Source organism: Colletotrichum orchidophilum, assembly GCF_001831195.1.
Source record: "Colletotrichum orchidophilum strain IMI 309357 chromosome Unknown Scaffold_181.1, whole genome shotgun sequence".
Lineage (NCBI taxonomy): Eukaryota > Fungi > Ascomycota > Sordariomycetes > Glomerellales > Glomerellaceae > Colletotrichum > Colletotrichum orchidophilum.
Window position 1 is genome coordinate 41,435 of NW_019173137.1, and position 26,941 is coordinate 68,375.

A 26,941-nucleotide genomic window follows, 5' to 3' on the forward strand; every position below is an offset into this window, starting at 1 on the left:
ACCTGAATGAAAACGGAAATCGAGCCCTTCAACAACACAATTCTTATTGGTCATGTGGGATTCCCGTTCGTTTTTCTGTGACGGACGACAACCCCGCGGTGTCTGGTCGTGGCGCCCCAAAAAAAAAAAAGTGGTTTACTCCCGAGATCTGGATTATGACAGCGAAATTGAACTTTTCTCGCCTTTACGATCTGATAACTTTGTTTGATTTAAATACTTCCTGCCTAGGAAGTCATCATAGGCTGCTTGTCATATTCGCGCTTGACTTTAGTTCCTCCCGTCACTGTTCTTCGTGCCTAGACCGGCATCCCAATCAACCCTGTAATCATGACGTTCAAGACACCGAGGCAGCGCTCCCGAAAAAAAAAAAGTTGCGGCTTGCTAGCTCTACCAAACACAACCATATCACAACCGAACAAACTTGTGTAAACGAGACAGACTTTGGCACTCAAATCACCATAGCATCTGCCCTTCAAGAGAGACACGCGAACGAACCGATGAACAACTTCGCGACGACCCGCGCTCTCCGCGCATTTGCGCGCGCACAGCGCACCGTCTCCCGATCCATCCCTCGAGCTTCGCCGTCATCATTACGACCCTCCGCAGCTTCCGCCCAATCAGTTTGCCTGCGCAGTCAATTCCACACGACCCCCTCCAGGTCAAGAAATGAGAAGCCCAAGGACTACCAAGGAGTGACAGACTTCAGCGAGATGGACGTTCTGGCCAACACGCCGATCCCATCGACCTCGATCGACGCCTGCGTATGGGATGGCTTCCACCTGAACAGCGGTGTGAAAATCATGGACGGTGGCGCCGCGCTGCTCATCGGCGGCGAGGCATTCGAGTGGAGGCCCTGGGAGGCGAAGGGGTCCAAGAATCTGATCAACGCCAAAGGCCAGTTCGAGCTGCCCGCCGAAGCATTCGGACTGCTAGATCTGGTCTGGCCGAGACCTGGTGCGACTTTTTTTTTTTTTCACCCTCTACTCTCTATTTATGTTTCGAGGGTAGACAATTAACTGACTGCCGCCCTCCTAGACCTTCTCATCATCGGTGTTGGTCCCAAGATCGTACCGCTCAGCCCGACGACGAGGAAGCACCTCAGCTCGCTCGGCATCCGCGTCGAAGTTTTGGATACAAGAAACGCTGCCTCCCAATTCAATCTGCTTGCCACAGAACGAGGTGTTGATATTGTCGCGGGCGCGATGATTCCCATCGGATGGGTCGAGGGCAAGGGGGCTGTATGAAGTGCAGGCGGCGGATCGGGAAACCTTCAACTCGAGTCATGATGAGTTGAAGCTGGGCTGCCCATTTGGGAACACACGTGTGTGAACAGGAGGTCATCCACACGGCAGTCTCATGGTGATCCAGGGGGAACGACGGTCAATGACAGAGATTTCAGTTGAACATCGCCCATGGCAAAATCTCGACTGTTTTAACCTACAGACCATTTATTTGTATATCTCTTGGCAATGACTGCCACAGCTGTACCACCAAATTTCTTCGACGGGGTCACGGAAACGCTCCGTGACCATTACCAAAAACTTTTCCCGCCAAAGGACTACTTATATTACGCATATATTGGTTACCTAAATGCAATGTACAATACCCATGATTCATCTTCATTTGATACGTAATCAGCCTTGCAGGACCCTCCTGTACAATCCAGGATTGGCAGGGCGTTGCAATTGGGTAAAAAAATCTAGATGCAAGGAAACCAATGACAGTGTTTTCCCGGGCCCAGGTGGAGGAGGAATGACGAACTGTTGGCTGAAAATGAGCAGTGACATAAAATTGCCAAAAAGGCAAAGGTTTGCCGTGCCCGCCCACACCTGCGGCCTGTCCCACCTTACCTGTCTATCGAGGCGGCTCAGCGCTCACCTAATACCAGCGCGTTCTCACACCTTATCTCCTCCCTCCACTCATTCCGCTCTCACTCACTTCGATCCCAGTGATAGAACTTGCCTTACGAACGGCCTGTTCCGACCACGTTCTCGCCTGCCTTTCGTCAGTCGATCTCCGCGACGAAACCTGCCCCGCGCGTGTGTCCCTCACAATTTGAGCAAAGGAAACAAAAAGCGTCCGCTTTTGTTCCTCCTGCAGTGCTGCTGGGCCTCGCGCCCAGAAGCACCAGGTGCGACAGACAAGTCAACGAGGACCGCTTTCCGCCTCAACTGGTTGACTCACATTCCCGCCCAGTGTCACCGACCACGTTGCCGCTAATCTCGTGGCTCCTTCTCCTGTCTTGTTGATTCCGTCCGAACACGGCTGGTCTTGAGATCACCGCTCTCGACACATCGCGTCCGACCAACGAAAGAAGACCAGACATTTTCTTATAGCGCACCACGTTCAGAGATACCCGCGCATTATCCGGTCTCCATTATCCATCACCCATTGCGCTGTTTAACTTGAGTTTATCACATTCATCGTCCTGCGGTGTTACTGCCTGGTTACGCGCTCGAATTTCGGCACCTCAGGATCCCCTCCACCGTCAACATGTCGGACCAACAACAGGGCGCGGGCTGGTTAAGCATCGCCAACCCCCATGACCCGGAAGCTACCGATCCGATCTTGCTGAAGGAGAACTCGGAGAGCCGCTCATATACCACAGGGCGCTATACCTATTCTGGCATCAGGACGTTCTACAAACGACACCTCCAAGCAGACCAGCTACCCAACCCACCCCTTCCCCTGCTCGTCTGTATCCACGGACTGGGAGGATCAGTGGCTCAGTTTCACCCGCTGTTGACGAGCCTGGTTCACATATCATCATGCCTAGCCATCGACTTGCCTGGGTGTGGTCGCTCCGAGTTCACCCAGCAGGCGTGGGACGCCTACACCCCGGAGGCGCTGTGCGAGCTCTTAGAGGTCATTATTGATGAGTACCGTCAGAAAGAGTCTGACCGCAGCGTCGTCCTCATCGGTCATAGCATGGGGACTGCAATGTGTGCACAGCTGGCGAGTCGTAATGCCCTGCACAAAACGGATCTTCGAAAGTACGTCGTAGGACTGGTCGCGATCTGTCCCTTAGCCGGTCCGCCGACAGAAGACATGACGACGTTGTTTAGGAGGCTCCTTTGGGTACCCGGCTGGATCTTTGATCTGTGGAGAGCCTATGACCGGCGGGGAGGCCCGCAAAGCGCCAGCGTAACTCGATTCGTCGGCCCGGGTGCTGACCTCGAGCTCCGCAAGCTCCAGGACCGTTTCAACAATCAAAGCCGGACGCCCGTTTGGCGCAGGATGGCCTGGGGATCACTCCCGACCTATGAGAATGGAGTTGCGAAAGGTGGCGTCCCTGGCAAGGACGTGTGGGCCGGCGTTGACGTTCCGGTTTATCTCGTTGGTGGAAAGGAGGACAAGCTGACGAAACCCGAGGAGGTGGACAAGGTCAAGGAGTACCTCTCAGAGAAGGCGCCTCTATCACCCGAGACTGGATCAGACGATGGCCACGAGGCAATTGTCGACGCGGCGGCACCGGTCGACACATCAAAGAATCCGACGGACCACGGGCCCGAAAGTATAGATGATATTCGAGACGAGGACTTCCATCGAGATCGCCCAATCAACGAAGACGCAGAAAACGCTTTTGAAGATCCATCGACGCCGCAAGAGTCTCCCGCAAACGTCCCGCCTCAACCCCGGCATCCTACCAAGGTTGTCAGGTCAATCATCATGCCTGCGCCAGCTAATCATGCCCTTCTGTTCATGCCTGCTACAGTCAGAATTCTGGCCGGTCTGATCTCCGACTTCCTTGCCAACCATGTCACTGGTCGTCTGTCTCTTGGGTGGCAACTGCAATATCTCTCGCGGGAGGGCAAGTGGGATGTGAAGAACTTGGCCAAGTGGAAGGGCGTTGTCCCCGTCTCTCACCCCATCGGTCCAGAAGGTAGCCCACCGGTCTTTAGAGCGATGAAGACTCTACGAGAAGCAGATGACACTCATTGCCCTGCTGAGTTTGTCAAGAACTGGGGAGGAATCATCAAGGACGTGATTGACATCAGTCACGACAAGCCGGTGTACGACCCGCGGAGCATGGAAAAGGGAGGCGTGCGGTATCACAAGTTCGCGACGGTCTCAAAGATTCCGCCCAAGGACTCGGAAGTAGCTCACTTCATCTCAATTGTGGATAAATTGCGAGAGCAGCAAAAGGCGAGGGCCGAGGAGGAGAAGTGGGCCGAGGTGGAAGGTCAGACGCAGGTCATTGGAGTTCACTGTCACTACGGCTTCAACCGCACCGGATACTTTATTGTGTGTTATCTGGTAGACCGATGCGGAATGTCCGTCAAGGACGCAATCGAGACGTTCAAGGAAGCGAGGCCTAATGGGATCCGCCATCAGCACTTCAGAGATCGGCTCTATCTGCGGTATTCGGGGCTCCAGGAAGAGGAGCAAGAAGAACAGCAGCAGAACAGTTGATGAGGTTCTCCCTGGAGGATTTTGAACAGGAGGTCCTTTGTGGATATGGAAGGTCGGGGGTGTTTCAACAGGCAGCGTCACTGATTAATGATAAACATATTTATTCAACCCCGTGGTTGACAGCATAATGAAGTTATCTATATACTTAGGCTTTCACGGTTTGATTCAAACATCCAGAGCCAGAATTTTGAGTCACGAGCAGTGGTGTTCCTCAATTACCACGACTAGTAACTTTCTGGGCAGCCGGATGTCTCTAATTGAGTTCCTCAGTGACAAAGGCCAAGATAGGAGACGGCTCTTGAGCAACGAAACACAACATGGAGCTCTTCCCTGTCTACAAGAAAATTGCAGTTGAAGCGTTTCCAGCAAGCTACCTATTTACCTTGAATGAGATCAAGATTCGACATCAATCCAGCCAATGCATTTGCCAAGTATCAACACATATCGGTCAACCAACGAGCCGGTATCAGTATCAGTCCCAGCATTGGTGCCGAGAATAATACTGGCAGGAGAAAGAAGATTCAGTGCTCTAGCTTCTTCAAAATGATCTTTGCACCTGCCAAGGCCGCGGGCAGACTTGCCCGCGCCGGCCAACGTCACGGTCTTGCCGCAGGAGTCCATGCATGCGATCAGGTATGTCCTCTTGAAGCTGAGAGTTCGTGAGAAGAATGTTCTCCGCGGCTGCGTCGGAAGCTGGGGGGCAGAGAATGTGATTTTGAGAGGAAAGATATGGAGGTTCAGAGACGTGAGGCATAGGGATTTTGATCTCAAAGAGAATTTTTTGATTGGTACAGTCCCATATTTAGGCAAAACCACCTTCTCACATCCATCATCCAAAAACCTCGCCCACCTTGACACCCTTTACACATATTCGTAGGTTGCCAGCTATATTCATCATCATTCACCGGGTTCTCGTCAAGCTTTCAAAAACACTCAAAACATACACGTCATCCATCCCCGTCACTTGGAACTCCGTCCCCATCTGCAAAAGATAACGATGATCAGTGTGAGGCTTGAACTCACGGCCTTGGCATTACTTGATATATCTAGATGATATATTAGTACCACGCTCTAACCAACTGAGCTAACCGACCTTGAAACCGGGCTGGTTTGATACGATGCGGTTGTGTGAGTTGCGATGTGGAAGTTGCCCTAAGTGAGGCCCACGATGATGGGTCTCGGAGGCGGGTCTCGGAGGGGGTGGCCGGTTTGGTCCCGCTGGGCTCTGATGGGACCCCGCTGCTGGCAGAGGACTCGATAGCGACGTCTTCTTACACGTCTGATATTGGGAGATGCGAGAGTAAAAGCGTTATGTAGTTTCATGATAGGGTAATAGGAGTCTGGTATGGTATAGAGAGTGTGCTCAGGTCCAATACATCGTCACAACGTTTTTCGTTCTTACCGTATATCAACCAGATATTCACAACACGAACACCACAAATAATGACTTCGACTTCATCCTAGTTTAGTTTAAAAACGATGAAAAGTACGATGAGCCCTCAATATAAGTGCGAGAACCATTCCTGGCCTTTCGGTGATGAAATGCCCAGCTTTCAACTTCCAGCCACAGGCGCCTTTCTTAATCGATCTAAAGCTCTACATGAAAATAGGAATCATATTCCACCAAGAAGGAATACATTGCAGCAACGGAGAGGTCATTGATTCCGTAGGCGACATCTTAACGCTCGTCTACCGTCACTCGATTGCTTTACTACATGTAAGTTAAAGAGCTCCAAGTCATACCCCAAAGGCGCAATTGCGATTTAAGTATTCGAGGCAGCGATTCAATCAAAGCATGCGGGCTTTTCTATAAGCTTCAGGACCAGGTCTTTTCCCCCCCTTAACCCCCCTAACCTACGTCAACCAACGATCCGATAGCTCCTGAACCGTGAGTGAATTGTTTTCAAAGCGACTACAGGCTTCGAGATTCCGGCTATCTAGAACAAAGACTGATAGCTACAGTCTTGAGCTCATCAGAGAGGGAGCACACTGAATTTTAATACTTCTTTGTCGTTTACTAGAAGGTAGCACCGGCGAGGAAGAAACAAAAATACCCGCTGGAGTCCTTCGCTTTTCTCCACCGCATCCCCTGATATCAGTATACTCATGCCCTCTCTCTCCTCGGTAATCGAGAAGAGCAACATCTAAAGAGAGTATCAAGATAATATGGATAGTAGTAAAGGTTCCCTTTCTCTTACCTCCTGTACGTACTCAGCCAGGCTCTTCAATGGCTCCATGCTGGTAGAAGCCTGGCTGTCACTTCGACGGAGATGTAGCAGAACGCTTGCGACTTCAGCGGGTTTAGGGGACCCCTGCGTATCATTTACTGCCTCTGCAGGCTTCTCGTTTTGCCCCTGGATAGGGCCTTCAATGGCTAGCAAGTTCAACAGGAGCTTTTAGTAGATGTCCTTCTCTGAATCATGGCAAGCGCCAGTCATGTCAAGACGATACAAGGTCTGCTCAATTCCTGCGTTTTACCCTTGTTTCCTCCGCCCAAATGATTTGGGAATTGTCCCATGGATTGATTTCCTAGCCCAGTCTCATCTCATTCCGCTCTCATCACTCGCAAGTTGGCTTGTTTTCGCCTTCGGCAACGGTCGAGGCCAAAGTCAAGAGCGAGAGAATAAGTTAGAACATTATATTATCACGTTACAAAAACAACAGCACACAAATAGGTGACAAACTAAACCCGTCGCTGATCCATCGAAATTCCGTTTTTCATCACTACTGAACGTGTGTCCACAGAGAGAACATACCAAGAGGAAGTCATTCAAGAAGAGCAACTATAGTAGTGATTATAGCGATAGGAGGAAGTTAACAGGATTTATTGAGCAGTAGATGATCTTGTCACCACTTGGCACCCTCCTGGAAAACACTTGGCAATATCTTGAGAACGCCTGTATTCAGGGGCAGAACATCAAATCCAACAGCCGAAGCGCCGATAGTCATGAACGTGGAACTTCTGGACTGCCGCATGCCTTCTTTCCAGAAAGAGAACAATAATGAGGACGAGAAGTATGTCAGAAAATAGCATTGATGGGAAGCTTTAATCTTTGCATTATCACTCACTTGAATGCGTGTCTCTCTCCCCTTTCTGGTCGAGGCATACAATTGTATCTGATATTCAAGCGGTCAAATTCATCTATGGTTGTGGCATTTCTCACCATCGCAAGTGACCTGGATAGTCAAAAGAACCTTATGGCCTTGCGTCTGAGCGTTCAAAGCCGGGTCGAAAATCTAAATAACAGCGTTCGCGTCCAGCCTGAGAGACCAGCCTTACGACTCCTTAAATCATCATCAACCGAATGAGGAGATCACAACAAGCGTTGGGAAGACTGTAAGGTATCTCATAACTTCTCAAAGCCACTGAATCTCGTGCCTCGCATTCTTTTCGACTCGAACATGCTGGTTCGCAGGCGTTCGATACAACGCAATGGCGCAAAGGCAGATAATCTCTATCCATGTCACCAATGGTCTTCTACTCCAGGTTTTTATCCCTTATACCAAGCTTGCAGGTCCATAGCCAACGCCATCCATACTCTTCATGCTCGACATCTCACGCCGTCAAAACCAAAAACAAAAACGTTCGCAAGCGTAGAAAAGATGACCGGCGTGCCACGCTCCTAAACTACGGGGGAAAGTGGTAGCTTCGCACCAGAACAAATCGTCGGTAGACGAGAGCGGAGGGCGTGACTGGCGGCGGCCCTTGGATAGCTTCGCGATCTCAAAATGACGGACATTTGAACGGCTCGATCAGCGGCTCAATCGTCTAAACGCCACCTACCCTACCTCTCTACATCGTCTCCTACATCGAATCAACCCCGTTCAAAGTAACAAATCTAGCCCACACAGATCCAAACAAACATCATCTTCGTCTCGACGAACGGCGGACCGGATCGCGCACACCCATGTGGGTTCGAGAGAGAGGCGGGCGGCGGCCTCCTCGCGGGGGACGACACGAGATACCGCGGAAGCAAACAATGGTTCGATCTTCATCTGCGTAGCTCGTTCTTCGCGTTGATAACCAGGTACGAATTCGCATTCATTGGACATTCCACCCTGCCTTCTTCAAACTCTCTTTTCGAACTATCGCTGCTGTACGCCTTCGCAAGTCGAACTCGTTGAGGGACCGAATGCAAGCAAGCACACATCACATCACATTACATACCCGCATCCACATAGAACGCCAGATCTACAAAGCCTTCATCTCCCATGGCCCCTATCCACTCTGCAATACCTGTTTGACTCTCATATTAACCTTTCTCACATACAGGACAGGCCTCTTATCACCGCAAGACATACCGACAAACGGCCGCTAAGGGGAATTCTCGTGAAAAGAAATAATACGCCATCACACAGGCATGTAGTGAGCAGGGCACCAGACAAGGGGGTTCAACTGTCGACGTAGTACGTCCCAAAACGAACATCGTCCACCAACGGCGCGAACGAGCGAGCAAAGGGGCAATCTCCTCTCATGGCACGCGGCCAAATCGCTAACCTAGGCCCCCAGTCCACGAAAGCAAGGACGAAAGTCTCTCTCGCATCAATAACTTGCTTCGTGCCTGTGATGTGACCCGGCAGTCCAAACAGGCAGCTGCAGCGGGTCCTGCAGTGCTGCTGCCGTTGCCTCCATTCCGGACATCCACCCATCAGCCAGCCCCTTGCTCGTCGTTAGCCATCGCGAAAACCCAAAATCAGATGATCAAACCTGGCATGCACGCTCCTTCAAGTGGCCTCTTCGTGTCTTCGAGCGAGATCATCCGGGCTAGAGCATGCAAGCGCACGAGCAAAATGAAGAGAAAGGGACACTTCCTACTTCCTCCCTTCCTCCCTTCCCCCAGCCATGACAATCCATCACGGGTATCAGTTCAGCCCGAAGGAACCATCTGACAAGAGCCAGCCCCAGGCCCAACCCAGGCCCGCAGGCTGCGGGAACAGCAAAGACCAAGACCGGACTGCGGCAGCTACTGTTATTTTTCGAGACCAGACCGGGCCTGCATGTATCAGCACCAGCGCCAGTGCCAGCACTGTTCATCGTCAGTCAGGTGGCCGGGCGCGAAAACCCTCAAAGTCAGGTCGGTGACTGACTGGCTGGGCTACGTGTTCGACACGGCACGTCCTCACGCGCCGAGAACTGACCCTCTCCCCAGTCCGTGATGCCCACAACAGCTTCATCCTTTACCCGTCACTTCATCCTTTTCATAGACACACCCACACCCCCCTTCACTAGCTAGCACCCCTTCCCTCTTTCCCTATCTCTGCGCAAGACTTATCTCGGGTTCACGGCCCCCAAGCCATGAAGAAACCAGATGACAAGCCCGCAGGAGGTCGAGCTCAGCGAGCGAGAATGTCATAGCACCGGGAACACCAAGACCGGCGGAGAGGCGGGAAAACTTGAGGACGTCGGACAGTGAACTAGCTTGGCAAATCGCGCGTATGGGCTTTTTCTTTCCTCCTGGCTCTGTCGCGCATGAGGCCTAAGGCGCGTCATGTCCATCGCTCGTTGCTCTGATTCGTGTCGCGAGGAAGCAAGCCATGTATCGTGGAGACGGAGACAAACAGACAGAGAGAGAGAGATGATGTCGCGACAATTTTGCCTTTCCCCCTACTGCACAGTAATCCTTTCCACTTGCCACGCCCCCCCCCTTTTCCTTTCGTTCTTTGCCCTGATTGTCAATCGTGGTCCTCATTTTGTTTCTCCGCCAGTCTTACCGCATGACGCCGGTGATTTTGGAGGCTGGCTCGTGTACCTCCCTAGGCCTGCCTTCCATCCTCCGACCCCATACCGAACTAATCAAGCGCTCTTCCTCCCTCTCACCTACCGGTGTGCCTCTTTTCCTTCTCCATCACACCCGTAGGAGCAACGAAGCTAGAGAAGAGAGCAATCCACACGCCCTGGATCTGGCCTCGACTAGCCGGGGTATGTAGTAAGGCAACCAGTCCCATGGAGAGGGATTGAGAGAGAGGAAAAGAGACATCAATACCTAGAGAAACCCAAATCCACCAAACGACGCCGTCTCGAAAAATCAAGGGGGCGCCCGCTAGGACAATATGCGCCATTTGCCAACATGAAAGACCCAAAAGGGCACAGAAACGCTACAACCGTCCGCTAGACACGTCTCCCATACCAAATCAACGCACTAGAAGGGCAAGGGACGGACAATCCATCACAAGCCAGAAACACCCTGGGCTGGGGGTGTCTTTGAGTGCTACTTGCCCGTGTGGGAAAGCCCACGCCAGAAAGACGCCCAACATCCAGCGCCAACACCAACACCAACACCAGCACCAGCACCAGCACCAGTCATCGGCCGACGGCGTGAGCGTTGGAAGGGGACCCGGGGGAAATGCCAGCCATCAAAGGAGAAACGAAGGAATTTTGGTATGAGACGAACAAAGTTCAGTATCTGTCGAGCACATTCTTGGGGGAAGGAGATAGTACCGCCGTTTGTAGGTCTCGCCAGCGAACCTGTCATCCTATGACGTTGACCTATCACGGAGTCGACTCCGGAAGTGAAGGCCGCCAACTGTGCCCAAACGACGATGGAAGCTACTTGACAGGGCAAATGTCAAAGAGCGGGAGGCGGATGAGGCACGACGGCCAAAATGCCGACGACTGACGGTATGGAACAATTTGTCATGTTGCTCCTTCTTACACCCCCTGAATAATCCAACTGAGAGGACTCGAGGACTCGGGAGGCTTGCAAACAACCAACCCCCCACCAAGTACGCAATGCGTCTTTTCTCTTTCTCCGCTTCAAACTCATCCAACTCCCCCCTCCCGCGCCTCCCGTAACTGGAGTTGATTCCAAAGATTACCAATTTTGATACGAACGTGCGCAATGTCACAAGGAGGGGGCGCGAAGGGACGGTCAAGTACCCGACAAGGCAAGGCAAATCTTACCCATTGGGAACAACAGCCCTTTCCTTCTCCATCCTTTAACACTCCGCTCTCCCAGTCGTCGCATCCGATACGCCATACGCAAGCGTATCAGATGAGGGAATTGCACGGAGAAAATAACAGTAGATAGAGAGCAAGTCAAAGAGAAGATCAGCGTCTTGTCCGCACTGCCACCGGGTGTCCTCGGATGGCATCGACGAAAAAGATCTCCGAACCTAGCGCGGCGGGGAAAGGGGAGCGGGGGGAGGGGGGACAGAAACGTAAGGAGGTACCGAAGGCAGCACATAGGTAGACCATGGCAAGCATGGGATGAGGATGGGAGGTACCAATGGGCAAGGGAGTGAAGGGGGGCCGAGAAGGGAACCCTGCCCCGGATAGCCCATCTCTCTCTCTCTCTCTCCGGTCACTTCGTTGACCCTACGAATACATCGCTCCCGCCGCCGTCCCTCATCCGCCACCGTACTGAAGAACAGACCACAAGGAAATCAAGACCGACAGAGCCTCTTGAAGGCTTTCTAGAGGGAAACGACGTGACCCCACAAGACGGAGATGCAGTAGCACGGGCTGGCACGAATCATTGAAATGCGCCACTACATGCGCTGTTGGAGGAAACGTGCTTGAGAATTTTCGGGTTAATTACCCAAGATCCCGTGTATTAGGCCGAGAAGGGGTAGAAAGCAGCGCCACGGAGAGAGAGGATGCTCGGGGTGTGTCTGGGTCTACCGCATCCAAAGTAGAGCCTGGGTCTGGACAAGCCTCGATGCCTCTCAATCCACCCTTCACCTGGCAGGTGTGGTGGGCTCTACCACAGGCCGTGTGTCTGAGAAGCAGGGTTTGTCACGTCTCGTTGGTTTTATTGCATTGGCAGAGTGGCTTGTCTCCTGTCCGCTGTTGCCGTGTTTGGATGAACGAATGTGCCGTCTTAAAACAGGCATGGATGGGTTTCTGCGGTGAGAACAGACACTGAAGGAGCAGAAGGGGTAAGGAGGTTACGGTGTTCCCAATTTGCCAATGTCCCAAAGAGACAGGTCCCAAGGATGGCTTCTCCTCGAGTCAGTGGGATGAGGAGGTCCTGCAGGCTGCTTATGCTGTTGGAAGGAGTGTATTCCGTGGTTGCGGATAGAGACGCTCCCTCCGCATGAGATGTTTGAGAGAGTGGGCCGGGGGCGAAAAGGCGGAACAAAGAGAAGCGCTCGTGAGGCGCGGAACGAGTGTGAAAGACGCCAATCTTTTGGGGGCCGTAGGTGACTCTCTCCATTCCCATCTCCATCTTCCCCTGTCTGTCTCTCTCTCTTTCAGAGTGTGCTCGGGCATCCCGCTGGGGAAGGGAGTGGCAGAGGAAGGGGAGGTGGGAGGTGGGAGGTGGGAGGGGGGGCGTTCGGCGATGAACAAGCGTCCGTGTGTGTGTGTGTGTGTGTGTGTGTGGGATCCGAGTTGTTACGATAGCCATCCTGTGCCTGTGCAAATGTGCCCATCTCTTCGTCCAAATACCAAATAGGTATCGTTACGGACGTTGTCGAGTAAGGCGAAAGGGAGAAAGCGCCACAGGTGAGAAAGTTTATTTCGGCGTGATGTCTTAGACCTGCCATGATGATTGGATACAGGGGAGATGAAGGCCTTGGGCGGTCTGAGACCCCTTGGTGGGTAGATTACGCATACGTAAGACTCTGTTGAGAGCCTGTAGGGATGAGTGAAAAGATCGTGGTCAAGGTTGAATACCATACCCACGTTCGATTCGTATTCATCCTTGCCAGGTGTTTGTGCCTCTTGTCTCAAGGTGTATTTATCGTTGCATTCGAAACCAGGCAGGGCTTGTGTTTTTGAACCCTTTGACTGGCGCGCCAAAAAATCAAGTGCTTCCATGTGTCTAGGCCCGATGAGGCATGATGGCAACTTTGGATGTGAATGTATCTTGTACAGCTGGGAGGAGCCAGCGAGCACGCACCGTGACTTCTGCGAGCGGGAGAGCTTCAGCTAGTCTGCCGTGGGCCGCAATGGCGAGAAACAGAGCGAGCCGTCAACCGATGCTGAAGAATCGCTAACTGAAAAGAGGCCGGGTCGACGTATGTGGCGCGCTGTGTACCCAAACTCTGTCGGGGACATTTTCATTTTACATAGTGATACGGATAGCTATGCTATCTTTGCAAAAAGTCGCGACTTGCAAGGAGGGAGCAGGGAGTCGGGGTACCAGATACCAGATGGAACCCGAGCCGACGCGCGTGTTTGGTTGGTCCTGGCCCCATTGCCATTTATCCCGACATTGAGACGAGGAGCAATGCCTCCAGACGTCCCGCGACAAGAGGCTGAGGGCGAGGCTTGCGTCATCTTCTCATCTTTGAAGGGAAAGCGGAGTCGTGAAGTTACAAAACCCGACTCGTTCGGATGAGTTTTGCTCGACCTGCATACGCGGCATGGAAGCTTCCCCGTCCCCCCAGAGGGAATTCTACGACCGCAGTCTCGGGACACTGTCGTGCGCCTTTTTTTTTTTCTTCTTCTTTGTTTCGCTGTGCCTCGAGCTTCTGCCACAATCCGATGTTTACAGTTTCCAAGCTCTTCCCGAAAAGGCGCGGCTTCAAGACAAGAGAAAAGGGAGTGTCCGTTTTACCTCCAAGGCTTAGCTTCCCCCTCCCTCGTTTGCCCACTTCCCAGCCAGGTACCTACCCGATGCCGTCCCAAGTGAAAGGGTCGACTATTGTCGCACCATGTCACCTCCCAGCTGGCGTTATTCTTTGTGCACCTTGGTGCGCACGAAAGCTCGGAGAAAAGCAAGGCTCCCCAATCGAATTCCCGTACGACCCGGGTCCAGGTGCTTGGGGCTCAGAAGGCGGCGAGACAGCAGCAATAAACAACGTGGTGTCCTGGTCGACGGATGATGTTCACAAGGATCGACGTAGCCCCGGTCGCGCGAGGCCCACCCGGGAATATGCAACCCAAAACCCCTTTTTCAACGACATTCAAGCGCGACTCGTACGATTCGATATCATCACCGCCGCCTTTTGAATGAGCGCATATCGCGGCTTAGCCCCGGATCGTGAACCAGAGTGCCTTACCGATGGATCAGTAACTTCTACCTCAGTATCGTTCTCGATGCCATCTTTGCTATCCAACGATGAGAATTGTCTCCCCTGTCCCGGCGTTGCTCTCCCGACAGTGGATAGTACTTGGTTATTAGTAACTCAGCAAAGTACGGATAGTATAACATCATTCATGATTCAAAGCACATGGGATAACGGCCATCAAGGACGCCAGTAATCTCGTTGGTGCCTGTCATAGTCTTTCGAGGCTTCGAGGTCGGGAAGCATCTCTCCATCCCCCTAGCGCGGGTGATTCCCTACCGGCGTCAAGCCGGTTGGGAAGACTGAGGAGGAGGAGTACCTATAGCAAGATGAAGAACTGTAATCCAATAGGAATGTAATTGTGAGAACTAGTGACGGCCTGCTAGTGATGAAGGGGTTGATGCTAATCGCATCACACACTCGGCTTAAGCACCGGTCGCTGCAACTTCTCTGGCGTACACTATCGGGCTTTCCAATCGTGTGTTTCTTGCATCGCAACTAGCGAGGGCTTTGGCACCGCGGATAGCATGGTAGAGTACTCATCCGTCACTATCCTTTCTAGAGATCGTCGAGGACAAAGAAGACCGCCAACTGGGTGGCAGGCCCTCGTTGTTCAAGTACGATGGTGTTGCCTTTATCCGCGGGAGCTATTGTAAAGCAGCTTTAGTGCTGAGAATCAAGCCAGGATGCAATAGTAGTGGGGTGAAGATGTCACCAATGTAGCCTGCTACTATGGCCGTGTTTTCGGATACCTACTGTATCGTCGCCTCGTTTCCCAAGCTTTTTGAACCCCCTGGCGGCACTATGGGTAGCGGCGGCATTCGGATCTCTACACTGTCTGGCCATGCGATTCGGATGCCACTGGTCCAGTGCTAGGTAGGTTGACCACTTGAAGAAGTTTCGGTGCTATCCGGCAGCCCCAGCCGTTGCACCAGAACCAAAGACAGCCGTAGGCTGGTTGCCGGGACGAATGCAACTTGCCGACTGATAGATTACACGCTCGCACGGACAACGTTCACTGACAAGATCGACCTCTTGTTGGGATGAATAACTAGCTTCGTAAACATCCAGGCGGTTTCAACGGGCATAAGCTCAAAGCTCGTATTTGACCCGTGTCGCGTTCTGTGTGTTGGTCATTAGCCGTCGATAAAAGTTTCTCCACTCGGGGGTGGACATCGTCTGGATGAAGCTTTCGCCGCGACAGTGGCCATCATCCTGCCAGGGGAAGCACCCATGAACTCGGATCTGAAAACCAAATGCAAAGGAGAGCAAGGTTGGGCATACATGGAGTGGTATCATCCGATGTTTCTTCTTGAGTTCGACTCACGGTGGTACAGTTCTTCGCAAAGGTACGCGCGGTTGTAGGAAGAAAGCTCATTCGAGGTCACCCAGCACAAGCATTATCGATGCTCTTTCGACTGGTGATCCGGGGATCATGAGCATCTCTCGAGAACCATGATTTGCGTTGGCTCGCAGGGTGACCGCAGGAAAAATTGCCGCGCATACACTCTGGACTCTCTGGACTAGCCGGACCTTGTCAGGTATTGGCGAATGCAAATCATCGACAATGGGAAACGCGACCACGTCTCTTCGCCAGCGAGAGCCCTGGCGAGAGCAGGTTTCAACTGCCCAAGCCCCTCTCATCTTTCATTGCTGCGGTTAGTTTGAGGGGCCCTGGTCTGGCACATCGAGGCTTAGAGAGATGCCAGAGGGAACAGGATGTCTAAGCCACGGACAGAGTTCTGGTCAAGCCGGAAGTGGAAATGCAGCTTTGACCCAAGTATGCCCTTTCTTCGGAAAAGGCGGCACGTACGTGTAGTCTTTTCTTTTAGAGACTGTAAACGCGAGGTTGGTACGTATGCTGAGGCTCAAATCAAAGTCCTAAAGCATGCCGCAACTTCACAGGCAGATTTCGCGGATTGAGTAGCGAGGCCGATCTAAGCCGACACCAATGCAACTAGGCCGTCAACCTGCCCGCAGCTGGAGCTCATCATGTGCCATGCAGTTGAGCATGAATTGCCGCATTTGATTGGACATGGCCCAAAAGCGGATGGCCACAGCACACAGAATGCGCCCTTGATACTCGGAACACGTCGTGCTTGGTTTCTCGGTTGCCCTCCATACGCTAGACGCAGAAACAATCCAGCTCACCCGGGAATGTGGTTAGTCGGCTGAATGATTACTTGGCTTGTTTGATACTACGGTACTGCGCAACCGATCTTCGATTGATGCTCTTTCAGACTCGGTTTTCGATGCTTATGGCGGAGCTGCAAGTTTCTTCAGTGATCATCATTGCTCGTAGCTCGCTCTTTCGCGCTCAGGGAGCGTCTTCGGGTCGATCAGTGACAGGCAAAGAAACCAGCCGATCGGCAGGGCAAAAATCCCCGGTCAAGCGTGAGATGAGCGCGCTTCCAAGCCACTGCTAAAAGGCCGCGAGTCAGGCACCGAGGTGATGGAGGTGTCGATGCAGAAGAAAATCCACAGGAAGGCCAGTTACGGCAGTGAGGCAATCATTGACAGTGAAAGAAATGCTGTTGAGGCTGGAGGATGTTGGTGCTCATATCATGCATGCTGTGGGAATCGCATCGATTGGAGTTTACTCAGGCCTCCCCGCGATACAACAAAGGCTGTTTTCGTAACGACTTAGAATATTGGCCGCGCCTCCAGTACGATGCATCCTCTACATGGCAGGCTCACCAAAGAAGTTCGACTATCGCGGGGGATCGCTGAACTAGTTAGCTGCCGTAAGTGGTGTATAATTGTGGTGCAATCGCCGCACGCGTCAGGTAACAGCTGGAGCGTCCAGTGTCAGTTTCTCCATGTTGTGCATGGGACGTTTTGCAGCGAGGACAGCACCGTCGGCTGCAAGGGAGAACTGGGTTGTGGGGTGCGGTCCTCGATGGCCCTTTCGCCTAGACCAGGCCGGATAGCGGAAAGGAATCTGCTCCCCTCGTGGAATTCGCGCGATGATACATCACAAAATGGAACCTCAGTGCGCAAGCATGCATCGCGAACGAGGCGGAATGGCCCAATGAGGATAGCCGAGTGTCGAGGGCCGCCTTGCCTGAGAGACTATCGAGTATCAACGTCTGTCTGGGGTGGACACATGATATGCGCATCGTGTGTAAGCCCTGTCTGGATCCGTGATGAAGATTATCAGGTACTAGGTATCCGGTATGTAGCGGACAGCTGAAGCAGTGGATCCGAGGCAGGAGGACGATCTTCATGTCCATGTGAACCATTGCGAGGAAAATTGGCCCACGGCAACTGGGGGGGAGATGGGAAAATCGACTTTCCCACTCCTGCTCCCGCCGGTCGACTGAGCGTCTTTTCGCCTCCTCGCCTCGTACCTCCACTTGGGGGCTCCGCTGCCGGCCGTGTTTCTCGGAATCTGGCACGTCCGACCTCGACTGTTCCCGTATACACACGGATGCTGATAGGCGCGGCGTAAGCAGCGGAGCCATTGTGATAGGTGCTTCGATATGCTGCCTAGAGCTGGGAACCGTTTTTTTTTTTTTTTTTTTTTTTTTAGTTTTCCCCTTCCTTCCCCCCCCCCCCCCCCGGGGGGCGGGCCGGGGGGGGGGTGTTTTTGTTTTGGGTTTTTTTTTTTGTTTCCTTCTGTCGGGCCCCGTTTGTTTTTTTTTTTTTTTTTTTTCAATCTTCCGCTTCGTTCCCTCTCTCTCTCCCGTAGGGCAGACGTCTCACCCGTCCGGCTCTAGCGGGTATGCACGGCCTTCCCACGCTCTCCTCTTTCGTCCCTTCACCGCTAACTCGCCCTGATCCGACCAGAGAGGCATGCGGCAACGGCTTTGATGGCCTGCTTCCTGTCCACATGCGCATGTCTCCTTGGCCGTGGTCCGGGCACCGCTTCTGACCGTCCTCACTTGCCGCTGCGGATGTGTGATACTCGAAATAAGCCGTTTTCCCAGCATCCAGGTTGCACTCTATCCATGAGTGTTACCTAAGGACATGCAGCTCGTACCGATTTCAATCACAGTGCCAATATCGATAACTTATTCACTGTATCCTGAGCCAGCGCATCCCACCCCCACCCTAGTCTGACCAGGGAAATGAAGCATCCTTGCGCGTTGGGGGCTTGAAATTGGCGGCACTCTGCTTGACACCATCGGGACCTGCCAGGAAGTCGACGACACCTCCGAGGGGGACTGACCGCTTGGTGGCCTCATGACTTCATTCACCAGGGGTGCCATATGCCATTGTTGCATAATGTCCCTGATGTTCTGGCCTTGCGGAATTTCAAGCGGCATGTGAGACGTATCGGCCAGAGCAGCTCATCAACTGGGGATCATTGTCGGCGGCCGAATAGCTCGAAAGAGGCGCCTTTCCGGTTTGGTTCCTGAACCTTGGCAATGATTCCATCATCATTAGCGGCACTTGAGGCGTCCGTCCCTTCTGCCCTAGCTGCAAAAGCCTCGAAGCGTTGGCGAGAGGTAGTCAGGTCCTCAGGAACATATGTCTCAGACAAGCCATGAAACTTGCTTCCTGGCCTTGCCGGAAAGGGTGCTGGCACCAGCTCATTACGGTGATCCATATCCATCAATTGATCCCTTGGTGCACGGGACCTGTTCTTTCGAGAGCAGCGCTATGCAGACTGCGATGGACTTGGCATGCTGCATGGCTCTCCCATTCGAATTGCGGTGGCATCGCATCACCATTGGACGAGGCCGTGCACACCTTCCCTCCCGTGCTGCGAGATGGATTCAAACAAGAATGACCTGTGTAGCTGGCCAGACATCGGTTGGGAGAAGACGGCCGAGGGCGAAAGCTGAGAGCTTCGGTGGGCAGCATTCAACCGCCTGTGAATTGTTCGAATCCGAGTAATAGCCAAAAGATCCACCCGTATTCGACCGAATTAGCAACCTCTCGTTCCGCAGCCAGAAAGAGGCACGAAGGTGGTGTGAGTAAGACATTCGCCCTGTGCAGACGTGTCTGCACGCTGCGAGATTGGTTCCAGCCTCACGAAAAACTCAAAATCCCACCTCTTGCTTGGGCATCAAATGACACAAGCGAAGGCCTCCCGAAATGCAAAGAACAGCCGAAAGTGACCCCGTTCTGACCATCGGTGGGCCTGTTTGATGAAGCGAAATCCTTGCTGCCGAGGTATGCTTCCGACATTTGCTGGGAAGTCGCGCGACGAGGGATCAGAAGAGGGCACAAGCTTGTCGACAGAGAGGAGTCTTACAGGACCAGGCAGGGGATAATAAGAAGGTAAATGAAGAGGATGGCATGCAGTTGCGACCAAGACGGACATTGAATGAAATGCCGCTTCGAGTCGCTGCCATCCGCGATTAAGACGGGGAGGTAAATCGAGGTACCACGCGATATTACGTTGCGGCTATGAGGTTAGCACGAACACAATCTTGTCCAGCTGCCCTTGGTCCGGGGCCATCTCCCGTCTCTTCTTAGTGCCTCGTGACGATGCTCACGCTATTCGCCAACAGCACCAGAGACAATTGACCAGTAAGTTGTTGCCAGCACAATTCCAATCAAGTAGGCCAGCAATTTGTGCAACACCATCCATGAAGATATGCGACAGCTCTCGATGGCTGACATGGGCTCCTCCAGGCAAGGCGGTTCGTAGGTGCTCATACGATAGTTGCACACGGTCAAGCCATTGTCCTATAATGGCGTGGGTTAGGCGGTAGGACTGTCGTGCTCTGAACGGCATGGTCTGCACATCAGTGGGTACTTCCACGTGAGGCCGTATCGGCCAGAGTGCAGACATCGGGGGCGTACAAAGTTTTAGTCTGCACGTGGAGTGCCTCGCTGAGGTGGTATTTGAGCTTGTCGAGGGACGTGCGAGCAGAATCCCTGGCCTTGTGAGGAGGGGTAGACAGGCCTCAAAATCAGAGAGGCTTCGTTGACTGGATTCTTGCTCCACAACCCAGTCTGGCCTACTATTCGGTCGTCCGCTGTGGCATGACAAGACTCCAGCCGTGTCAGGGCCAAGGCAAGCTCAGGGGGTATTGACTTGCAGCTGTCCAGACAGATTCGACGACGACGAAGAGCGGCAGTGAGATGGCCAACCAGCAGCGACCGACATGGATGGCAGCCAAGGGAGGAGGAGCAGAATAGACCAGCGAGTGGCTGTTGTTGCTGAGGTACTGCATGCTTCAGGCAATGGAATCACGGCATGGATAATGCGGTCAGAAACTTTGGGTCTGATGACCTTGTCCTGCTGCTTGTCGTCCCGAGGTATCCGCGCGACCTCGTTCCGGCTTCTCGTGTTCCTCTGGGATCCGCGACCCAAAACGGGCCTATCCTGTCGAAATGTCGCTTGGTATCATCCTTACTCTCTGCGTGGCCATACTGTGCATATTTGGATGTGAGCGGACTCTGCCTGCTATCTCTTTCGTCCAATAGCGCTAATAAGACGCCGAAAATGGAGCAGTGCCTCTTTTGGACGAGAGTTGAACTATGGGCCGGTTTGAACCTGGCGTGGAGTGCAAAGGGACGGAATCAAATTGATGTCGCTTACAGGGCTTTGTTGGGCAAAATATCGGCGAGATTGCGGTAGGTCGTCAAGATGAAGCTTTGAGGAAACGCTCGAATTAATATGATGCAAAGAATGATGGCGACACTGTGGGTTCATGACGGTGACTATCCGAGGATAAATGGCTTGGACGGGTCAGGGGAGATAGTGTGGCTGTGGGCTGATGGGCGCTTGCTGCTGTCGAGCTTGCTGGTTGGGCGAAATGTATGAGGTGGTGATAGGAACGGCTATTCGGTTTGCGCGGTGGTGTGCTGCTTTGGCTGGTTGCAGCTGGTTGGATTCCGTGACAGTTGCATTTGCGTACAGGTGCGCGGCCCGAGTCGCGCGCCTAAATGCAAAATGTTGCCGTGTTGCATGCTGGATTCGAATCGGGGCGGCTGTCCTCCTGATGTCCACTAGGTTAGGGAGTCTCTTCCCGGTGGTGGTGACTAACGGGCGGCGTAGTGATAGTGACCAGCGGGCGGCTTGTCGTTGGAACAAACGTATAAGCATGCATACATCGCCGCTAGCATGTTTGGTAGTCGTCCCAAGAATGGATTGGCGTTGAGTATCCGTACGGAGTATGGGTTTGTGTGTACACTAGGGACATGTATGTAGGTACGAGGTCAAGGGCGAGAGGAAACGGGTGTTGGTCTGGTCTGGTTTGGTCTGGTTCCCGTTCCTTCGCGTAGGCGACCAACAAGTTTGGAGAAGAAGCAGACACTGTGCCCCTCCGGGGTATTAACGCTTGCTTAGTCGAATCCCAGCGGTTTGGGTCGCTTGAGATCTGTCGACGCCCTAACCTTCGCGACAGATCACTCTAGCAGCGGGCTGCGTTTCTTGGTGAACCCCCAAACCAGGGTGTCGGGATTTGCCTAGTTCGTTCTCGAAAAGCTGTAGGTAGATTGGGGATTGGGGGACCTGAGCTCTTCGAGCACGCTGTAGCCCCAACAAGCACGTTGGTGTCAGTTCCTGGCCTGGCGCTGGCGCCGGCCCATGTAAAGAAGTCACTGGCCACATTGGTATTAAGGCTAGGTAGGCTGTCTCGACATGCCGAAGCATTGGACAGTCGGTCTGTGAGCACTGAAGGCAGTGCGCAGGCCATCAATAGAGAAGAAGCTTGCCTTATTGGTGAGCCTGGCGACAACGGCAGCCAACGGCGACGTCGGCGATAACGGCGGCAATTGTGTTGTGATGAATTTGTGATGCATTCGATTGGGTGCAGGACCAGGGCCCGTCAAATTCGTATCGGATACCGACCGACTCGGCCGTGAAGTGAGCGGTGAGAGAAGTGAGAACCCGAGCGACCAGGGGGGCGGGGGGGGTTCGAAGTCGAAGGCCAGGCACGCAGACGGTGACCCAGAGACAAGGAGCGTTGGAGACGGGCAGGGCACAGGCATTGCGATGGTAGGTGGCGGTTAAGTTGTTGATTTGCAAGGAGAAGGGCTCGCGGAGGATGGATATTCCATTGGGCGAGGGGCGAAGCGGGCGCGGCGGGCACGCAACATGCAAATGTCACTGCGGGATTTCCCCGAGGTCCCGCCACCGGTGGAAGGCGAAGAAGAATAGAAGGAATCGTGAAGACCCGACGACTGGAAGCACTCCTTCTCCGCTATTGCACAAACTGACAGTCTAAAGTGTGAACAGTGTCTGCGGCGATCGGGCAATCTAATATTGCAGATGTATGTAAGTTTCTTTCCGTATCGGAAGGTACGTACACAGTATATCGGTAAGGTAAGGTACCTGGTGTTGTGTGCAGTTGGCAGGAACGTGCCGAGTTGAGGCGCCTGCCAGGCTGCCACTTCTGCCTCAGCTACAAGACGAATACCTCGGCCAATCAGACGCGGACGGCTACATGCCCGTGGAAGTGCACCTTGATTTAGGTAGAGCGAACTCACCGAAAAGCTGTGGTCAGGCGCGACCGCATCCAAGCGGCCACTTCCGGTCGAGGCCGTGCCACGGTCCTCCGTCCACCGTTACCGTCGCCGTCGCCATCGCCGCTGTTAATCGACAGAAGTCGCTTCCAGCCAATTTCCACAGGATGCTTCCATGTTCAAAGGCCCACCTCGACATAAGGACACCGCACTTTTGCTTCCACTTCACCGAGGCATGTGTGATTCATACGTGCCACTGCTACTGCCCCGTGTCCGCCCCCTCCGATTCTCGACTCCGCATGCGTCTTTTGGGAGGCATCTTTGGTACAGTGTATCCACTACCGCGCGGTGCAAATTAGCTTGGAGGATGCGGGTGGCAAGCACACAAGGTAAGGTAGTCATCGCCGCCCCAGTCAGAAGTAAGACAGGGTCGCAGGCTGTCACAATTAAGCGAGGGATGGCCAGGAGGGAAAAAGAACAAGCCCTCACCTCCCCTGCCATCTACACAGTAATCGCCTGTGAGCTCTCCAGGGGTCTCCCGGTGCTCCAGCCCTCTGGAAATTCTGTGAAGCAAGGAGAAGGGAATGAGTGGGCCACTGGCCTTATGTATAAACAGGGCGGGGGGAGCAGCACTGTGGTGAGTGACATGGCGGAGGGGGAGGTGGGTAAAGGGTGGAGGGGAAAAGGAGAGGGGATGGGATGCAGGGCAAACTGGATGCTGCAGCTGCTTGCCAGGAGGAACCCAACGAAGGTTGCCTGGAGGGCTGGGCCACCCCTTCTCATCTACCCCCCTTCCCTTAACTTCCTTGCCTGAGCTCGATCTCACCAAAGCAGCACGGAAACCTCGAATGAGGTCGCGTTGGAAGCCTGGCTTGCCTGGCATCTGACCCCCAGTCTCGAGTTTGGCTCGGCACTCCTGGTAAATCCGCCCCCGGCAGATCTCAGCTGCGACAAAGTCGACTTGGAGGGGTGGCCCGTCCGTCCGTCGTCCCTCGCGGCGTCGACTCTCGAGGTGCCCGATGACAGGGGGACACAAGCGAAGGGAAAATCCCATTTCCAATATCGAAGCAGCGGATGCCGCTAGGTGCCTTTCCAGTTAGCACCGACCATCCCTCATCCCCAAGGCTACTCTCCCCAAGCGAATTCTGACCCTCTGCTCTCCAGGAAACCCACCCTCAACGAAATGGAAGCCAACAGGGTGTCCAAGATCGAATCTCCGGCCTCCCAAGGACCTCGTCGCAACGACTCTTGACACCGTATCACTATCAAGACGCGGTACCAAGTACGGATGCTCTCTATCTCTGCCGAGATGATGCACAGAAGCCCCATCGATGATCGAGCTCCGTCGCGACGCGAGTGACGGCTCGTTGACGGATTTCGGCACATCGATCGGAATTCCGCCCCTGGTGTCAAGAACCATACTTGCCGAGATCGATGCTCCGAGATCCAAGAGATGATATGAGCTTCCTTGCCCGCACTCAGAGGTAGATTGAGTTCATCAGTATACCAATGTCCGTCCGTCCCCTTCTAAGCTGCCGCCATCTCAACTGTGTCTACGCCAAAACATTTCTTGCTTCCTCTTCCGCGTTGCGCCGCGTCTCGCTCGCCCCTTGTGGATGGGAAACTCGAGACAGGATGAGCCAGCCTCAGCGTTCGTGTCTGCGCCAGCGCCAGCGCCAGCGCACCTTTAGGCCATAGCTTGGGGATTCGTTTGACAAGTCGAACTTGCGGGGAAAACGCTAAGATTAGCCCCCGAACCACTGGTGGGTGACAGGGACAAGCTCAACATCGGACACTTTTTTGTCAGGACTGAGGAGACACGTGCCGTCTCGGCAACAGGATTTACAACCCATATCATCGCATGGAAACTCGTCTTCCGAGTGAGAGTCAAGGCGAGACTGTTAATATCGCGCGATAGATGGAATCTTTCGGGTCGCATCCATCCCCGTTTCTTGGTGGCGCACTCTTCAGGGGTTGGCTCCCACAACGGCCGTTGATCGACGATGTTTCTACATGGCAAATCCGGCGGTGGCTTCTTCTGCTACAGTCCGAGCCCCTCGTCTTCAACTAGCCGTCCACCTAGTCGTCCACCAAGACGTTGGAAACGTCTGATATGCCCCCTCGATTTCTAATGGGTTTAGAGGCGAGGAAACCAGGAAAATCAGCTGGGCCTTCGTCCCATCAGCAGCCATTCTTGTGACAGCCCCGTATTCGTAGCATAGTCGCAGCTCACTAAACGACTTTTCGGGCTCCACTCCAATTGACGGAACAAGTGTACTGCGTAGGAAATCGCCGAACCCCTAAATATTGTAGATTTGGGGTGGCCGCCAGGCCAGAGGGTTTGGACCACCGTGTGATCCCAGGCCCTGGACCGGCGCGCCAAAATGACCTTTGCGACGCGACCGAGACGCCAGCAAGATCCTCAATGACTAGACAAATCCCGAGAGCTTCATCATCTTGCGATACAGAATATTGCGGCTTAACATTGCCCTCGTGAGAAACGCGCAGGATCACGCAGCATAGGTGAGCCCGCCGCGCAGAGCCGGAGCATACTCGGAAGAGTAGGCGTAGACCGGGCGAGGAAACTTTGTGGTGACGGACGGTGAAATACCTTGTGTACCCAGGCAAAGAGAAGGGATGGAATGTCGGTTTTCACATTCTCACTTGCTCACTCACTGCCCACAGACCACAGATCATGGGCCATAATCAACAGCCCACCCAATGCACCCATTTATAACTCGTCGCACAATCTCTGTCGCGGGCGGAGAATATTTTGGCAGAGCCCCGTCACAGGCGCCGGGGCTAGTGTTGTGTTCAAGGCGCCGGGCTCAGAAGTCCCCGAAGGCGTCTATGCTGTTTTCGTCCACTTGGATCGACTCCAGCGCAGGCATTCCCTCAACTCCGCTCGAGTCAGGGTCCCACACTCGCGGAGTCTAGATCGCGGGCACCACACGGCAAGTCCCTCTCTGATGTCTCCCCCTTGGTCGGCACCATGGAAAGAGGTCTTTGCTTTCTTTGTCCGTCGGAAGAGGACACGGACAAGACACGGGGAGTCGGGGACGCGTCCAGACAACCGGCTGCTCCTTACCCGATACAGTCGAGTCCCAATGGCAATTGTCATTCCTCGCCTGCCGTGCCGAGACGGCCCCGGTGTTCGCGATGACGGATCCGACAGTACACAAGGCATCGGCAGACGGCAATGCTGCTTGCTTCCTTGGTCCTGGGCCGCGGTCAGCAGAACGTACCAACATGTATGCAAGAATAAGGTACCCCACGCATCCGGGCTCACATCTGCAACTTCTGGTCTCGCTCGCGATTGGATTTTGGTGATTCGGATGTGCAGTAACCAGTTTTGGAGGTGCTGGGTTCTGGCGGTGTTTCTGCAGATGCCAATGCAACCGTAACTGAGCATCTCGACGATCGACAAGGGCTTCGACCTGAGTGGCCAGTGATAGATGGAAGAGTCGGCATATCAGCCCCCTCCCAAGCCCTCGAAGCCAAGACGAGGCAAGGTGCAGGGGGCCCATCAATCTTCACCTTGCATCGCTCGATGCCTGGGGGGAAAATTGAAGGCAAAAAAAAGTGAGAGAAGGTGGATCCTGCCACGGACTCCTCCCACCCACCTCATCATTCATCAGGCTAGCGCAAAAAAATGGCGCAGATCTCTGTTCTCTGGGGCCTAGGCTCTTGGTATCCACTTTGGGTCCAGAGGAGAAGGATAGACCCCGCCGTCTCGCGTTCCTGCCTTCACACATCGCAGACCCCAGCATCCATGCCCCAAGTTCCCAAGTCCCAAGCCAAGCACCGACCTGAAGTCCACACAACCCTCTTTTCCCGATTCTGCATCTCACAAGACCTTGCAGCTCCGTCTCTTGCAGTGGGAGCAAATGTCCATATACACGCCCCACATTATCATGTACCTCTCTCCGCGGATATCCACTCTGGGCCGCCGCCGGGCCACCTGCTTTACCTGCCGCAACACACACCAGATCCAACATTCCCACCTCACATGCTTCCATGCTACTGGGGTGGCCCTTCTCTTTTTTTTTTTCCTTTCTCTTGGCTTCCAATTCTCTGTTTCTTTGCACTAAATGCTCGATGCAGTTGAAGGTGAGGTGGATGCGAGAGAACCTGCGCAGCTTGTCAGCTGACGCAGACACAGTGCCCCCAATCAATCATCACGACCATATTCCATATTCATGGACGA

The 26,941-nt window shown here is 53.6% G+C and overlaps 4 protein-coding genes across 4 annotated transcripts; all 4 read left to right on the top strand.

Annotated features, from left to right (window-relative positions):
* Window positions 1-497: 497 nt before the first annotated feature.
* Window positions 498-1,244, top strand: CORC01_13181 (uncharacterized protein; the record flags this gene model as incomplete). The annotated part of the gene is made up of 2 exons (XM_022624798.1): window positions 498-954; window positions 1,036-1,244. The coding sequence occupies 2 exons, from the start codon at window positions 498-500 to the stop codon at window positions 1,242-1,244; spliced, it is 666 nt and encodes a 221-aa protein (XP_022468705.1).
* A 1,249-nt stretch (window positions 1,245-2,493) lies between these two features.
* CORC01_13182 (uncharacterized protein) lies at window positions 2,494-4,413 on the top strand (the record flags this gene model as incomplete). The annotated part of the gene is made up of 1 exon (XM_022624799.1): window positions 2,494-4,413. One exon carries the CDS (start codon window positions 2,494-2,496, stop codon window positions 4,411-4,413), a length of 1,920 nt encoding a protein of 639 aa, XP_022468706.1.
* Window positions 4,414-14,013: 9,600 nt separating this feature from the next.
* Window positions 14,014-14,184, top strand: CORC01_13183 (uncharacterized protein; the record flags this gene model as incomplete). The annotated part of the gene is made up of 1 exon (XM_022624800.1): window positions 14,014-14,184. The coding sequence occupies one exon, from the start codon at window positions 14,014-14,016 to the stop codon at window positions 14,182-14,184; it is 171 nt and encodes a 56-aa protein (XP_022468707.1).
* An 11,192-nt stretch (window positions 14,185-25,376) lies between these two features.
* On the top strand, window positions 25,377-26,138 carry CORC01_13184 (uncharacterized protein; the record flags this gene model as incomplete). The annotated part of the gene is made up of 1 exon (XM_022624801.1): window positions 25,377-26,138. One exon carries the CDS (start codon window positions 25,377-25,379, stop codon window positions 26,136-26,138), a length of 762 nt encoding a protein of 253 aa, XP_022468708.1.
* Between the last annotated feature and the right edge of the window lie 803 nt (window positions 26,139-26,941).